Consider the following 17,926-nt stretch of genomic DNA (forward strand, 5'->3'; position numbering starts at 1 on the left):
AATGCCGTCGGAAGGATGGGAAGCAATTTAGGATAGGAAAAAAAATTCTCTTACCCTCATCTTCTCTGAATGGGCTGGGAAGACAATCAAATATATAAAGTCCTTGAGAGGAAAGAGGCTGAGTTGTAACTTCTTCCATGCTCAGTCAGCCAAGACCTCGAGTCCATCCTCCACAGAGGCAGCGGGAAGGGACGTGCAGGAGACACAGCACTGGCTCCTCCAGGGATTTACAGAAAGTTATTAATGGTCACTTCACATCAGCTCGGAGCCACCCAGCTTTGGGAGCACACCAACACTCTCCTGCCTCTTCAGCCTAAAACTACTCCAGGTCTGGAGCACAGAGAGGTTTAACATTAAGGCATCCATACAGCTCTGGTGTTTGCTTTCATTTAATAAAGATCAATTTACTCAAATACATGGAATGTTGGCACAAAACTAAAGCTTCTGTGGAACAGCTACCGATCATACACAAATACTCTGTGAGGTCCTCTCCACTTGCATTTCTCTGATAGATACACCACAACATGGCTTCAATAATACAAACTGAATGCTGGATCAAATCTCTAAATAATAAGTAGCAGTTAAAGTAAATGGTTTGCTTTATTTGTAAATTATGTACAGAATACATTTTTTTTTAAATTATGATGGAGCAGGAGAAAGAAAACAGCCATCACTTCCAAACCATGCTGCTTTCTTCACCTGCTGGAGATGACATCTCTCTCTGCACTGGATGCACAAAACCATTTGGATTTCCTCAGTTGCTGGCACACAGGCTGGAGAAACAGAGAACACTGCAGCCAAATTCAGCACTACCAGCTCCTCTACTGTCAGCAAATACTTCTGCTAAAACTAATTTTCTCAGGAAAATTCTCACAATCTTTTGAAAACAAAATCAAGAAAAATATCAAGAAGGCTGTGGGCTAAGAAGGGCTTTACCTAACTATCAGATGAGGATAACTAGGAATAATCTGAGATTTGGTCATTCAACTTTTACCTGGTTTACAAAAGCAAGTTTGAGAAGCTGAACTAATTGACCAGTTATGTAAGTACCAGAAAATGATGTCTTTCGGTATGTTTGAGGACAATCGGGGCAATCTATCAATCAATAAAAAACTTGTCAAATTGATAAAACTTCCGTAAATGGATATTAATGATTAACATAGTACCGGGTAATCAAGTTAATGGTTAAAAAAAATGAAGGAACTAGATATAAAACTGTTTGGTAACACAGATATTTCAGCAAACAAAGATGCTACTGTACGGTTTATGTTTTGGTGATCAGCCAACAAAGAAAATCCAACCATTTGCACATACTTAGTCCCAAACCACAGTGAGTTATGATTTTCCATGTGAAGGCCCACTTTCGGTATCTTCCTCCTCTTCCTCCTCACAATCCCCTTCATCTGTTTGCTGTTCCAGTTCCTCTTTTGTGATCATTTCAAAGTCGTTTCCATTGCCACTACTGTGCTGGGACCTGTCATCTTCGCGCCTGTCACTGTCAGTGTCTGAATGTCGCTCTCCTCCTGAGCCGTCTGTTCCCGAGTTCCTTGTGGCTTCTGTTTTTCCATCCTCCTCTTCCTTCTTCTCACTATCTGATTTCTCCTCGCTGTCGTATTTTTGCTGCTTTTTGGATTCTGCTTTTTCCTCTTTCTTTAAGTCTGCTTTTGGTCCTTTGTATTCGTGTGTGTACAGGGGCCTGAAGGAGTCAATGAATCCCACATCTGCTGTAAGGTTTGGCAAGAACCAGAAGTGATGCCTTCCTCCAGTGATGAGCCAGATGATAAGGAAAAGGATGCAGCGAGCTGTGTGAAAGCAAGGGAAAGTTTGGATTTTGTTACAGACACACAGAGTGTACAACCACGCTCTAAGAGCTGTTCACTGCTAATGCCGACCACCAGCCAGGGACTGGGGATTGTTGGGGGAACCCCTCATTCCACAATAGCACCGTGGAGTAGTTTGTTCTTATCATGTCTCCTCCACCTCACTAACCACGGATCTTATCTCTGATTTAGCTCTTAACTCCTCTGCCACAGAAAGCTTTAAAATCCTGGTGACACCATTCTCGCCTCTAATATATTTCTGTGTGCAGTTCTGGCTTTGTTATGCACTTTTTTGCTCGAGCAGAGGTAGTAAACCAATCTGCACTACACAGGAAACACCAAGAGGTGACACGAGCCTGAGCGAGCTCTCTTCCCGTGGCACAACTGTGACACCCGCTGGCCGGAGGGAAGCACGCTCAGGGTCCGCCCGGCTGAGGCTGAACAACGTCCCGGGAAGCGGCACCGCCCAGCCCCGAGCTCGGGAAGAGCTGGGCTGTGCCTCTGGCCTCTCAGACCCCGCCTGCCGACACTCACCCACGGCGAGGAGCAGAATACTGGCGACAAAGCAGCCGGCGCCCACGCTGAGGTAATAAACACCGACGCGCATCTCGGCTGGCCAGAGCGGGAACAGGGTCGCGGCTATAACGGCAATCACTGAGCAGGGAGGGCAGGACAGAGGCATGGGGAGTATCGTTAGTTTTTCCTGGTACATGTACAAAGGTTCCAGGCTTACTGCTCATTCAAAGTGCCTTAGATTAAGTAACATCTGTACTATTTTAGATTAAAAAAATAAAATTAGCTGATTTGTCTTATTCTACACATATACAAGTTCTAGGATCAGAAATGTATCATTCATAACATATTTCATAATTTTACATAACCCACATGTGCCCACTGGACAACTACTCATGGTTAGCTTAAGGCAACAGAAATAAACAACTTCTGTCTACTCTGACTTACCAAGTACAAGTCCCATGGCAAAAGTTTTAAAGTGAACGGGGTCATAGATCCACACATAGACCTAACAACAGAAATGACATGGTTTACACTCAGAACAAACTCTCTGATAAACATCTCCTGTATTCCCTCACCCAAACACTCACTGCCAGGCTGCAATGCTTGGTGCTGAACAAAAGGCCTTCTGGTCAGCACCCGGGCAGGGCAAGGGGTCGTGATTCCTAGGAAGGGTAACTGACAGGTGATGCAATCCTGAGGAAAACAATCGGACAGCAGAACTGATGGGAAAATGAAAGATTCTGAAATATCACTGAATCAAGGTTTGGTTGTATCTTTCTTTATTCATTAATGTTGTTCATCATGAAGCAAAAAAAAAAAAGAAAAAAAGTAAGAGGTTTCCCAAGTCCACCAAGTGGAAACAAAAAGTCCTGTGAGCTTTGAAGAGAAAATAACCAGACTGAACACCTGGAACAAAAGATGCAGCTGGAATGCTCACTGCAGGCCCTGTGCTGGGCTCAGATCAGTGGCACTGTACCCTCTGTCCCACAGCACTGTTACCTCTCTATCTACAGCTGCAAGTCTCAGAGACAAACGTTTGTGTGAGAACTGTGGATCCATTTGAATCTGAGCTGCTCAGCCATAAGTGAAAAACTTCTTGATAAAGTACAGGATTTTCTGAACTAGAAAAATCTATATTTTTTTCTTTGCATAGCAAACTGAACAGTTTGAATCTGAGCTTCTAACTGTGAAAAGAAGCTGCTGATTACTAGAAAGCAGCAACCCTCATTACAGATGTGTCAATACCAACTACCATAAGGGCACCTGGAAGGCACTGGTGCTTCCATGTGATGCAATAAACATTTAACATTCTGCTTCTCACAGGGTGCCAAAGTTAACTGTGTTCAGGTGCAGCTGCTGCCAGTCAGCTGTTCTGTGAGCCCAAGCAAGCTGAAGACTGGGCAATAAATGTGTGATAACCAGTGTTTGTAAGTGCAAAAAAATTAAGGAAAGGGAAAAACCCAATGCAAACTCCAATCCAGGAGAATTGGCTCTAAATTAGCTAATACTTAAAAAAAGCTCTTGTGAATTACAGTTGTTTAAAAGTGTTAGCTCATAAATAAACAGAGAAGTAACTGATGTTAAGACAAGCAGTAGATACTGTGATATTGCAGATACTGTGCTGCAGCTTCATTTGAAATGGGCACTTCATGTAAAGATGACAGGTAGGATCAGAGCTGGGTGTGATTCCATGTGAGATGGGGTGAAACAGAGCAAAGCAAGTGTAGAAGAACTGAGAAAGGTAAAATCAAGATACAAAGGGGAAACACATTTTCTGCATGAGTGATTTATTTACAGAATTTGCTGCCATGTATATTTTAGAACCAAAGGAACACAAGAATCCTGGGGGAGACTCCAGTACAGCCACACACAGCATCAACACAGTACAGCAGAACTTACCACTTATCCCAAACTTGAGAAGCACAAATGTGACTCTGTACATTACAGAGTTGGTAAATAATCAAATTCTTTGTCTTCCAGAACAGCAAATCACACAGAAGTATTTAAGGCCTCAATTTCAGTGGTAAAGGATGAGCATTCAGGAATGCCATAGGGTCACCTGTCTGCTCAGATTACAAAGCCAGGCAGATATTTTTTATTTCCCCTCCTGCAACTGAACACGGTGTCCTGGAAGGCTTGTTTGGCTTAGCACAATTTTGGCATGGCAGTGGCTGTGGGATAAGTTGGGCTGGAAGGACCTGAGGAGTCTCTGTCCCACTCTCCTGTCCCAGGCAGGGTCAGCTGCACCAGGCCCTGAGTCCACCCTGAGGACAAACATTTCCCCTCATGGCCACCAACACCTCAACTACTGGTAAGGAAGTTTTCTTTGCGATTTTTTTAAAGTTACTGTCCCCTATTTACCTGTCTTTAACCTCCCTGAAGTATCTCAAAATCTGGTTTCAAGATAAGCCATCACATTGCCATTAATTTTTCTTTCAATGTGTCAAGAAGGAGTTTGCAGAAATCCAGTAAATTAAACTGTTGTCTGACAATAGCATGGTGACACCCCAAGTTGAAAAGCACCTATAAATCTTACCTCATTTCCATCCAAGAAAACTTGGTCTTCATGAGGCTCAAGTTTAAATTTCCTCTTAGTTTCCTTTTTCTTGGGTGTTCCTGGGGTGTCATCCTGAGGACAAACATAAATACTTTATCTATACCTAATATAGTATATATAAAAATTATTATATATTAAAAAGACACATAAAAATCATTATATATAAAAATTACAAAAATTTAATGTTTTAATTGATGTATTTAACATTGTACATTATTTTTATAATATATTTTTATTTAATTTATAGTATCTGTTAATATATTTAATCTGATTACTTTTCACAAGCTTAACATCATGTTCACATTTTTTTTTGTTTTTTTTTCAAGTAAAGATATTTTACTTCCTCCTGTTCTTATTTATTGCCAGCTGGGTACCTCAAAAATCAAGGAAAATTATAAATAAAGAGAAATCTCATTTTTATTGTCTAAGGATTAGACTATGACTTCAGGATGACTGTGTCATCAAATGCCTAGCAAAGCTGGGTTGGTATTAACAGGAAGTCTGTACAGGGATCAAGAACAGGGAACAACACTTCACCATCACTGACTTTGTTAGAATTGCTATTTTAGTGCCATATTTACCAAATGGACATCCTGTCAGAATCAGTTTCTGCCCATTTATTCTTTGTCCTCCTCAATCTCTTTTTGGATCTCATGCTTCCTCTTCTCTGTCTCCTGTTTGCTTCTCTTTGCTTACTTCGTTATGAGAAATTAACTTTGTGATTTTGGTCCTGTGTTTCATTCAAGTTCCTACCCACTGGCTTACATAATGCACTAAATACCTGTTCAATAAATAATGATTAGTTTAAAAATTAACATACATTTAATAATGTACCTCCCCTGACAGAAGATTGAGGGAGTTTGCTAATTTCATAATCAGCATTTTGCAGTACCTCAGGAGTTGGGTAATCTTACACTGGGCTGGGACTGCAGTGGGATTGTTCTGTTTATAATTCTTTTATTCTCCACTTAGGTTTCTTCTGACACCCAGACCTTTGTAGACAAGACTGTAACTCTCACCAGATGTGGCATTATTTCACTTAGGAATGTCTGAATGGGAAGTAACTTTGAACCACTATCCTACTAACTCTCACTGATTCAGACCAGTGCATGTAGAAGAAACATTCACTGATCAAGTTTCTCCTGCGTTTCCCAAGATTTTTAGAAATTCTGTTCTGCTAATAATAAATGAGTAATAAAACCAATCAGGAGTGAAAACAAACTCAAACCACATTAAAACCTGTACAGCAGCAGTAGTTTAAGCTCAAGTGCAAGGAAGCAGGATGCAGGCAGTCATGGAGCACTGTTACACAGCCAGTTACAGACCCCAAATACCAAATGTGACATTCCAAACATTCCTGTTACCAAACACTGCAAAATTGTTTGTTTCACTGGTGCAGCTGCACATGTGTCATTCCATGGTAGCTGATGTACACAGCCTCCCTGCCTGCTGCCACTGGAGAGAAACAGGTTTTGATGAACTCAGCCCACATTAAAAGATGACAAGGTGCATACACACACAAAGGCCAATAGAAGCCTCTTTTTTGATCTAGACCAAAATAACACCAATTCAAAAGGTAACAAAAAAAGCAGCATATTTTAGAGATGAAAACAGGAAAAAAAAATAAGGCATATTTTAGAATAACGAACTTTTGAGCCAGTGCAATCTTAATAATCTGTTGATGTATTAGTTACAACTTTGTCTCTTCTCTTACACAAAGTATTTACCTTCTTACACTCATCTTTTTCACCATCCTTTTTCTTTTCCTTTTCTTTCTCCTTCTTAGTTTTTTCATCTTTGCCACTTTCCTTCTTGCTCTTTTTCTCCTCTTCTTTCCCGCTCTCAGCCTTTCCTTTTTCCTTTTCTTTCTTTGTATCCTTGTCGGGTTTCATTTTCATCACTTTCAATGCTCGATGAAAGAACTGCTTTTTCAGGAGTCTTAAAACGAGGAAAGTTAAATGATTCATTTAAGTGCAGTTGTGACAACAACATTTATATTCAATTATGTTATTAGATACCACTCTAGATCATCTCTCTAACATAATCATGACCAGCATGACTGAAAGGCAAGGTCACCATCATCTGCTCTATTTACAGCTACACACACCAGACCTACTTATCCTGTATCTTGCCTGTTGCTTTGCTTTTTTTGGTTCATCTGTTCAAAACTGGGTAAAAAACTGTACTTTTTTGAGGCACCATTTTGCAGATATAAATGAACACACCAGATGTAGGATACAGCAAGCCACCAGATCCATTTAATTATCTTTCCCATTAGTGCAATTCCTGCAATATTTATTTTCAAGTTCATGTCAGCATATTTCATAGCAAAAATAAGGAAGTGGACATACAGCTGATCGAGATCACTGGTAAGTGATGCACACTGAACAGAACTGCTCTGTTGAGACTGTGGTACCTATGCCTTCCTGTCAGGTACAAACAGACCTTATTGCAAGTGCATATATTATCTATTTATGTATGGAGATATAAAGATATAAATACATGGCCAGCAGGGCACCAGGATGTAGTACTTGCTATTCTCAAGGTTGTCACCAACTAGAAACATCCTTGAAAGGAGCACAGCTGAATTCTCAACAGGGAGATCAGTACAGAATTCTGCTCCTCAGACAGCAGGGACAGAGAGATTTGAGTGCTCTGACCCTACTAACTTCGAATATCGTCAAAACTCAGGAAACTTCTTTGCTTCACCTTGCTGCCCCAAGCAGTGCAGTGAAAGCCTGAGTGAATTTTGGGAAGAAAAATAATGAAACTACATCATTTCCACTCTCAAACTCATCAATATAAATACAATATGATTGTTTTTGCATACAAGCACTGATGTTTTAGGATGCACGAAGCCCAAGCTGCATTGGTTCCTAAATAACTGTGACATCTGGACAACTACAGCCATTAATGACACTGAAGAAGTAGCCTGGGTCATACCTGTTGCAGTAATCAACTACAGACTCTCGGGTTGTAAAGAGAGCCTCCTCTCCTTTCTTTGCCTTTGCCCATTTAGAATCCAGGAGGCAATCCACAGCTTTTGAAGCTAGAGGAAAAAAATTGAATTAAAAATGCATTAAAATTAACATTATTTTTAACATGTAGTCTACATTCCTTGAACCACAATGACCAGTCTGTTCAGGTGAAGTTCCACATCCTTTCAATCTTTTGAGTAAGACTAGTCACTATTCTGAAATATTCCTCTTGACATCATACACCTTAAAATCACAGAGTGAGAAGTTTATTGCATTTACTCCAGGCTAGTGAGATTAATTTTATGGCTTCCTAATACCTAGATAAGTTTTCAAAACCAAACTGTAAGATCAGTACTTATTAGATAAAATACCATTAATAAAAATAAAACAGCCTCTCCCACCCTCCAAGTGCAATGTTAGAAGAAACCAGACTTCTCTGGTTAAAAGCAACCCTACCAATAAAATAATCTACTCGGTGGCCCATCATGTTGGTGGATTTTGTTGGACAGTTGAAGCGCAAATATTTAGCAACAGCCTTCTCCTCCTTGAATGGCTCACCAACTTCCTACAGTGGGAAAAGTCAAAAATTATTAATACAGTTTTAAACACATAAGAAAATCACCCATTTGGGCTTAAAATATCAGATATTGCAAAGTTTTCATTATTTCATGGCAATATGTAAATAACAAATAAAATATAAAGGACGTGAAAATAGGTAAAGTATTTTTTCCTGAGAACTTTCTGTCTACATGAAGCAAAAAAGTAGCAAATCTCAAGTTAGATGAAGTTAAGGTTAGCAGATCTGTAGAAAGAGCAAACTAAAGGAAGGCCTAGGAGGAAAGTAGCTCATGGGGAGCTGCTTTAAGGCACACAGCTGGGACGGAAACAGTTGTGAAGCTGGGAACAAAGGAAAAGCAGGGTGAGGAATGAGTGTGTATGAAATGACAGCAATGTAGGCACTCTGACAGAACACAGAGCAGCGCAGATTTCACACGACAAGGAGAAAACCATGTTGAAGCTGAAAGATTAGGCTAGAAAATTTCTTTGCATATTGCACAACTACAGAATGAGACTTTAGAGTAGCCTTGAGGAGATTCTTCCAATCTACAGAGTAGAACATCAGCATGAAAACATAACAGGATGAAATATAAACATCAAAACCAATGTTTTATGGGAAGGGAGCCCTTAGTCTGCACACATTCACGAATTCTGTGCTTCTTCCACCTTGCAGAGAGGTAACAGAACTCTGAGATGTGTAAGGCAGAAGGATGGAGATGGCCATTTTCAGTTATGCAAATTAAGATCTAATATTTGCAAGCAGGGAATGGAAGAACTTTCTAATGTTCCTGCTTCACAAAAACATATCTGAAAAAAACATAGGTTGGGATATTAAACTGACTTATGCTAACTTCCTCAAAATTCTTTTCTGTAAATTCTTCTAATCCATAAGGTGTAATTCTCCAACACCCCCTGCTACTTGTGGATCAGTAACACAGAAACACCAGGACAGCTTTCCACACTGCAGTGCCTTTTCTGTACCTGTTCCTCTCATGTTACCTGAAGAAATAGATTATATAAACCACAAATCAGATTGGTCATTTACAGGAATAAAAGTTTCAGAGTCTATTTAAAGACCTAATTTTCCTAAAGGTCAATAAACATATACAACTTCCATTACTGCTCTTAAGATGTATAATTACAATATCACAAGCAGCATGTTAAATGGAAATGCAAGGTCAAATACATGTGGTTACACCAGAATAAAAGCTTCAGATGGTAAGATTTGTTAATTTTCAACAGTTTGAACAGCTAACTTTCAAAACCAACTGGTTAATGAGTATCCTTCTAGAGGAGATTGTTGCTTTTCCTATCTGAGAAGAATTTTGAAGAGAATAATATAGACACAAGGGGTATCCAAATGACCAAAAGACTCCATAGTCGTTAGTTCTGAGACTTTTTAAAAAAGTCTAAATCTTCCATATGAAAGCAGAAATATGCTCATTTACCAGGTAGTTTCAAAAACATCTGCCCAAATTAGGCCAGATGATCCTAACAGTCCTCAAATGGATATTACCTCCTTCTGCATGTTCAATCCTTTTATTTTTAAATTTTAAAAATCTGTATTGAACATCAGATAAGAAAACTATTCCCTGACAGTGCATGTTTGCAAGTGATTTATGTTCTGTGATTTCAGGTCCTCCTACATGGTGCAGTTGTACTGGTAACTGCAAATCAAACCAAACCACCAAACTTGGTACCAGAGTAATTGAACAGGAACAAAAGGGCTTCCAATGCACTGAAATAAAACAAGTGACTGTGTCCCATCATAGTCATGTGGGATAAGGCACCAGGAGACTGGGGACTGCAGGCAGCAACTGTGTGTGAAACACTGCTTTTCTAGTAATTCCTGTCAGTACCTGAAATTTGGAACAATTCACAGGGCGAATGTTCTTCACAGCACGGACAGTTAAAACAGCCAGAGAAACTGCAGATATTCACATCAGTGTTAATTCCTCTGCTAAGGTGGTTTTTCTCCTTCTTCGTAAAATATTTATGATCCTGCTGGGTCATGTGATGCACTACACAGGCAGGGGCTGGCACCAGGAGATTTTTTTTATTGCTCCTTTCTCTCTATTGCTTTGTCCATGAGGGACAGTTTCATAATAGCACAAACAAAAAAAGCTTCCCAGTGAGAGAGACGGTTTAACTGAGCCCATTCTGAGAAAGTGTCCCCTGCAATTTAATCCCCATTTTTCATCCTATTTTCAATCCTTTGTTTGCAGAGAGAGGATTCTGTTAAAATATGAAAATAGATGACTGACAGAAAATAATATATTCCATCAATAAATGAAATCAACCAAAGCAATGGCAAGTTCATTACCCTGGGTAAAACTTAAAAGTTGCAATACAACCAAATTTTGTGTTCAGTTTTAAAAGTAGCTCATGTTGTCACTAGACAGCATGTAAAATTTAGAGATTTACAATTTCTGGTAAATTACAGACTCTGGTCATTAAAAATAAAATCAAACCCAATTTCTTACTTGTCTAGACAGAAGAACTCCACCTACTGACAGGAAAAGCAGTGTTCAGCCTAGTGACTTGCTAGAAATGCAAAGACATTTTAAATTTTTAAGAATAATTCTCAATCACAATTCTGCCCTATATGAATTCATAAAAGGACAATCAAACCCAGGGACCTTCCAGACTCACTAAAGTGAAGCAAAAGTCCTAATCAAATTTACCATTATCTTCCAAATCAAAGTACAGCACAGTCCCTTCTGGACTTCAATGCATGGATGTAGTTCCCACTTAATTCAGTCTCCAGCTGGGACTGCAGCACCAGACAGGCCTGAACACATCACAAATAACATCTGAGTGTGCCCATGAGCTTCCTTCTCCCCCCCTCAGCTCTACCCAAGCATGACTTATTCAGGTTTTCCTACTCCTGGAACACTCAGTGGATGACAAAAGGGCAGAGCACATTTCCGGTTTGAAAATTCCCTCCTTGTGTCACAGCTGCAAGAAGATGGGTATGACCAAGACAGGAAATTTCCTTCCACAACCTGGTAACATAACCAGGGTTTCTGGAAAATCAGAAGTAAGTAAATGATGAGTGTCACTAGCAAGACAAGTTATTACGTGTGCAGCCAAATGCATTACAAGGATTTAAGCTTCTCTGTTTCAAAGGGGTCATCAAAACTCTTTTATTTCAATGAAACAAGTATCTAGTTGATTTCTATGCTCTTGGATTTTCAGAACACCATCCCTCAAAGCAAACTGCTGAAGCCTAATAGTTTATACAGTTTTCAGATAAGGAAAATAAGAAATTTAAGCACATTTATCATGTGGTGCCTGTTTTTCAAGCTGAGAGGCTACATCAAAAATGACACAGGTTCCATTCAACACACCTCTCCTCATTATAAAGACACTACAACTGCATTAGCCTTCTGTTCTGTGAAAGTGCTGAGCACATCACAGCTTGGGCAGAACTGCAAGATTGTCTTTTTCCTTTCCCTGTTGACTGTCAGGACCTCAGAGTGGAAGTTCTGTGGCAGGGGACCGGGTGCTGCTGAGATATTTGTACTTTGCCTAAAATAAACCACCGTGCCAAAGACAAAGCACACAAATTGGCACGACTGGAGTGGGTAGGGGGAAACAAACACATCAGGGTGTTTGGACATCCCTGTTTGCTTCAGTGACTAGCAAACATAAACTTGCTCGACTGATGACCAGTGCAAGCACTGCCCCAGGTCTCTTAAAAGAAACTGTGGCAGAGCCATGTGGAGAAACCAGTTCTTCTGGATTACCGTGGCCATGTGCTGGCCACAAAACATTAACTTTTCTTTACAAGAAAAGATTAGCAGATGTTTTTCAGTCCAGTATATATCCTATGAAAACAGAAGTATCTGTTTTCTTCCCTCTTTCTTTTCAACTATTGCTAATTTTTTTTGAGCAAAACATACAGAACTCTGCAAACATACAGAGTTCAAAAACAGATCCAAGGAGCAATGTACAGTATTCTGAAGCCAAAACACACCAGCTTCATTTCACTTCCAGCCCCAGGCCAGCTGTTTTGACTTTTTCCCTTCCCACCTCCAAAAATGTAACTCAAGATTTCCAAAAGACTTTCTCTTGTTTAATGACAACTCAGGCTGCTACTTTTAATTCCCATTTTCCCACTTTTTTTTGTTCCCTTGATCTTTGTTTCTTCCTCCTCTATCAGCTGACACCACTCAGCTTTCAAAGACAGACGTAATTTAACTATTTTCCTTTGTTATCATCCCACTCATCTTTACTACAATTTATGAAGAAAATAAAGCCAAATGGGCAAGCTGGACTAAAATATGCATTACTGGAAAACCATTGCGTTCTCCTTTCTGCAGATCCTTTTCAGAGTCACTCACACAAAACTGCAGCACAGGAGCAGCAATGCAGCTGTTGCATTTTCCTTCCAGCAGAATCCAAATCATGAAAGGACCCAATTGTGAGCTACAACAGTTAATTGTAATGATTAGTTATGTCATTAATAAAGTTAATGATTAGTAGATGTCCTGCATCATGAGAATCTCAGAGCTTGAATCAAAGGAAAAAAGTCAACAGGAAAGTACCTGTCATTAATGGCACTGATGCCACCTCAGCCATCAATTTGCAGTGAGACATTGACTCCCAAACTGCCCAGGAGCTGTTTTCTCTCTTTTCAGGAGCAGTATTTATGTGCATTAATTAACATTTCTGGAGTGCAGGACATAGCAACAAGGTTCGACACGAGCGCTGTTAATCCCAACGCAAAGATCAGCCCAAAACCTGACACGGGCAGACTAAAACTGTGCATGTGGAAAGCAGCCAAAGTAATGAAAACTTAATGCCTATTTAACAGTCAAAACTGCAGAGCTGCCAGCACAGTGCCACGTGTTAGCCGGCCCAATGCCTGTCAAAGGAAACAACACTGAACATTTTGTGGTTAAGTGAATATTTCAGGATACATATGGAAAAAAATATAGTTCCAAGACATGAAATAGCTTTGATCAGGTTGCTGGAGTAACAGGCATTCAAAGCCATATCCCATCTTTTGAGATGTATTTTGTCTAAAATAAAAAGATTAAACTAGCCATTAGACAACATGTGTTGTTTTTCTGTCAGTAAGTCCTTTATACACAGCAAGCATTCTTGATTTCAGACATTTGAATCACATGGGAGCCACTGGGTAAGCAATCTCCATCCTACAGACCAGCCTCTCTTCACTACAGCATGTCTGAATTCATCTCCGTGTTGACTACAGTTAAATTACCATAAGGAATGACACTTGGAGAATTTTACCTCTGAAATACCTTCGTTCAAACTTCTGAGGTTAAAATTTTTGCAACTTTTGTAACTTTCAGAGGAAGAGTCTAAGCTATGCAACACATATTGGGCAACATGACTTTTGATGAAAGTGCATTCCATAAACCAGATCCTTCCTGTGACTGCTTCCGATGGAAAACATGGAGCAGGCTAGACAGAACTTTGAACTACTTTTGAGCATTTTTTAATGTCCAGCTATCTGACCTAACTACCACGATTCTAACTTGATGGCAGGCATTAAATCCTACAAAAATTAATTCCAAACCCAGGTTCTGTGCCCATGGTTTTTCTAACTGAACTACATTACATCAGCCTCTTCCACAGCTAAATTCACCAACTTCTCACTCCTGTCAAGAAATACAGCTCTGTTTAATGACAACGGGGTATTCAGATGTTAGACTTGTATGCACTATGATAAATAATCTCTTTAGGGGGCAAATATAATTTTAAATTACATACACACTGCTAAAACACTTGAAGCACCTACGAATAAAAATCCCACACTTCATTTTAAAAGAAGACACTTGCAGCATGAGCCAGGAAAACGTGATAATAATACTGCAAATATGCCAGTAAAGTTCAAAAAGCTTAAGAAAAATGAAACCCAAAACCAACTACCAAGAAAAATATGAGTTGTTTCATTCACTGACCAATTAAGAACACCCCTTGGGCATTCACCAGTATTCTTTGTCCACTCTCTTCCCATTGCTGTTGACCTACACTAGGAACCTATGAAGATACATTTATCTGCATCATTATGTCACAAATTCAGGCCACGACCTTAAGTGTTAAAACCCAGACATCGATTTAATTACTAACAATCTGGGAAACACTTTTACTGCTAACAGGCTGGAAATTAGGTATGTGCTTAACTGCCTGCAAGACCACAGCCCTGGGTGTTATACAAACATTAGATTACGTTTAAATTGGGTTTGACAGGTGCTTTATTGAGCTGTTGTCATCCTTGGAAAGGGACAGTCTATAAAAATCTCAAAAAGAAAATAATTCTGTGATTTTTTGCAGTAATTCATTGAATGCTGTGATGGACAGGACTCGTTCAACAAGATTTTGATTAATTACTCCTTGCATTTCTCCCCCTGACTCGCTACTTCAAATTAAAGGGAAAAAAGGAACCTTTACAGGCACAGGTAGATCTCCATCTTCCTGGGGGAAGGGAAAGTGGGCTGGGAAAGAGAAGGATGAGAAAGGAGAGAGGGCAGCCAAGCAGAAGGGTGACATATGAAGCAAGCATTGTTGAATGGCTCTGTGATCTTTCCCGTGAATATTATCTGCTCTTACAGCAGAGCAATAAACCCCAAACAAACACTCTTTAGGCTGTTGATAACACATAACAGTAACGAGCTTTAAGGTCACTGATACTGTAAGTACGCCCAAAACATGCATTAAAAACTCCGTAAAACTCCCTGTAAAAATTGCACCTCAACACATCAGGCTCCCAGGTAAGTGAAAACACCGAAGCAGCCCTCAGTTTGCCCCTCAGTGCCACCACACAATTATCACTACATTTTAACACGATCTCAAAGCTGATTAGGTCTATTTATAGGCGTGCCTGTTTGTTTATGTTTTCCAGACACAAATTTCCTTTCCTTCCCGCATCATTTCCTGGCTGGGGCATGTTTGCTTTTAAGATGCTTTTACCATCTGTCCCACATCTTCTGCTTACGATCCTGGGCCGGACACGCTGGGTGAAGGTGCAGCTCCCGGGTGTTTTGGTGTTACCCGCACTAAGCTATTGTTCGACACTGATAACGGAGGAGATTCTGAGTACAACTCGGCGATTAAAAATAGAGAACAGCTCCAAATGTCATATTTTGGACATGGAGAGAAGAAGAACTTCTGAGGGCGCAGAGCCCATGGGGATGAAGCGGGGGCGCCTCCGATGTGCCGGGGGCCCCGCCGGCCGCCCTCAGCCCCGAAACGCTCCTACTTGAGCTTCCCCGCTCTGTTTTCACAGCGTTTGCAAATCTGGTAGAAAATTTTAAGGAGAACCTTCCAGCCCGGGCTCCGGCCCCGGCCTGAGGAGCTCCCGGTGCCCCAAGACTGGGGCGCTCTCCTCGCTCACCGCGGGCCACCCGCAGCCGCCTCCCCGCAACAGCGTGAGGCGGGAAGGCCGCGGGGGAAGCCGCTCTAAGCAGGGAGAAGGGGAACCACCGGGCGGGGAGGGAGAGATAGAGAGGAGGGGGAGTCTTGAGTACCTGGACGCGCTTCCTGTGCCGCCGCCGCTCCGCCATGTTGTCGCCCTCCGCTCCGCCGGTGACGCGCGCGGGGGGGGCCGGCGGCCTCGCGAGAGGCGGCGGGAGCGGGCGGAGGGGCGGGGAGGGGGCGCGCCCGCAGCGCCTCCGCCCATCGCCGCCCCCCGCCCCTCAGCGACCCGCCCGGTTCCTCGCCGTCCCTCAGCGACCCGATCCAGTCTCTCGCCGTCCGTCAGCGACCCGCCCTGGTCCCTCACCGTCCCTCAGCGCTTCAACGACCCGCCTCGGTTCCTTCACTGTCCCTCACCGCCCATCGCCGCCCCTCAGTGACCCACCCCGGTCCTTCACCGTCCCTCAGCGCTTCAGCGACCCGGGTCGGTCCCTCACCGTCCCTGTCTGTGCCTCTGCCCCTCGGCGACCCGCCTCGGTCCCTCTCCGTGCCTCAGCGACCCTCCTCGACCCCTCAGTGTCTCTCTCCCTCCCTCAGCCCCTCAGAGACCCGCCTTGGTCCCTCAGCGCCTCATCCCTCCCTCAGCCCCTCGCTCCATCACCGCCCTGCAGTGCCCGACTCGGTCCCTCATTCTCTTCATCTCGCCTCTGCACCTCCCTCAGCCCTAATCCCTCCTCAGACCCCCACTACCTCCCTGAGCCCGTACCAGCCCCTCAGCCCTCACTGCCTCCCCTCGGTTCCTCAGCCCCTCAGCGACCCCCCCTCACCGCCCTCCCTTCACAGAAGCTCTGGATTGTTAGAGCCGGAAGGGACCCCTGGAGATCATCCAGTCCAACTCCTCTGCCAAGGCACGGTCACCCAGAGCAGGTGACAGGAATGTGTCCATGTGAGTTTGGAATGTCTCTACTGAGGGAGACTTCACAACCTACCTGGACAGTCTGTTCGAGTGCTCTGCCACCGTCAATGTGAAGAAATTAATCCTCACGTTGAGGTGGAACTCCTTGTGTTTTATTTTATGGCCATTGCTCTTTGTCCTGTCACAGCGCACCACTGAAAGGAGCCCCTCAGCCCCTCTCCCCCATCAGCCCTTCACCTTGCTCCAGCTCTGGCTGTGAAAGTCTGTGTTTTAAGTTTTGATACACTTAAATTGTAAGGCCTTAAAGATGCTCAATACAGCATCTTTGTTAACTGGTACTTATTTAAACAGACTCATTGCTCAGACCTCATATACTTACAGAGTTAGATTCAGAAAGCAACCTATATAAAGCAGAAGGGCCTTTTGCCAGAGGTTGTCCCACATACTTGTGCTATGAGATCACTGGAGTTAGCAAAGCTATAATCATTTATTCTGGCTCTGTGTTTCCAAACCACACCCTGGCACTTTGGGATGGAAAAGTATGTGCAGTGCTGCATTGTCTTGTCCAGTCCCCTCAAATCTTGCTGCTCTTTCTGTTCCTACGATTTGGAACTCTCAGATTGAAAATTGGGCAAATAAGAACCTAAAACCGCTTCCAGCAGTGTATTTGCCCCTCAGTTTCAGTGCCAGGTTTTGTGCTCTTTCTGGTACGACATCTTTTTCTGTTGAATGTTTTCCTTTTGCTGTTGCTGGGCAGAAAATCCATACAAGTTATAAATTAAGCTGACTGACTGCAGAGTGAGTGAACTAGAAAAGTGTAATTCAAGAGATGAACTTCTAGGTAGAGGGAATTGAAGTTTTTATGGTTACAATAAAACAATGCCTCGTAAAAAGCAGGCAGAGTGCATTTATTAAAAAATACATGCTTTAAGTTGGCAATAATTTTAACAGTTATTTCATGTGCTTGACTTACAGTAACTTAAAAACACATCTGACATGGAGGCTTTCTTGCAGAAGAAGTTTCAGCCATCTGTAACTTACAGATTGCTAATAATACACGATGGCTGCAGTAAGGGCTTTGGCACGGTGCAGCTCTGACCCCTCTGCTCTCCCTGCACAGGCACAGCTGTGAAGCTCTCCCTGCTCTATGGGAGATGCACTCTGGCCTTCTCCTGAAGGGTGCAATGGGTCATCA

At 42.1% G+C, this 17,926-nt stretch overlaps 1 protein-coding gene across 1 annotated transcript; it reads right to left on the minus strand.

Annotated features, from left to right (window-relative positions):
* Nucleotides 1–373: 373 nt before the first annotated feature.
* On the minus strand, nucleotides 374–16,019 carry SEC62 (SEC62 preprotein translocation factor). The gene is made up of 8 exons (XM_014887091.2): nucleotides 15,929–16,019; nucleotides 8,328–8,436; nucleotides 7,837–7,942; nucleotides 6,621–6,831; nucleotides 4,873–4,965; nucleotides 2,781–2,841; nucleotides 2,355–2,474; nucleotides 374–1,802 (listed from the first exon to the last, which is right to left on the minus strand). Exons 1-8 carry the CDS (start codon nucleotides 15,962–15,964, stop codon nucleotides 1,336–1,338), a joined length of 1,203 nt encoding a protein of 400 aa, XP_014742577.1. The 5' UTR covers nucleotides 15,965–16,019; the 3' UTR covers nucleotides 374–1,335.
* Nucleotides 16,020–17,926: the final 1,907 nt, after the last annotated feature.

This window comes from Sturnus vulgaris, chromosome 10 (genome assembly GCF_052056855.1).
Source record: "Sturnus vulgaris isolate bStuVul1 chromosome 10, bStuVul1.hap1, whole genome shotgun sequence".
In the NCBI taxonomy this organism is placed as follows: Eukaryota; Metazoa; Chordata; class Aves; order Passeriformes; family Sturnidae; genus Sturnus; species Sturnus vulgaris.

What these genes read in the sequence shown, in the direction of transcription:
- SEC62 (XM_014887091.2), bottom strand. Translation starts at nt 15,964, where the DNA reads ATGGCGGAGCGGCGGCGGCACAGGAAGCGCGTCCAG. An exon ending in GTAGTTGATTACTGCAACAG is followed by an intron (nt 6,832 to 7,836) that starts GTATGACCCAGG and finishes CCTCGTTTTAAG; the next exon opens with ACTCCTGAAAAAGCAGTTCT. An exon ending in AAAAAGATGAGTGTAAGAAG is followed by an intron (nt 4,966 to 6,620) that starts GTAAATACTTTG and finishes GTTTGTCCTCAG; the next exon opens with GATGACACCCCAGGAACACC.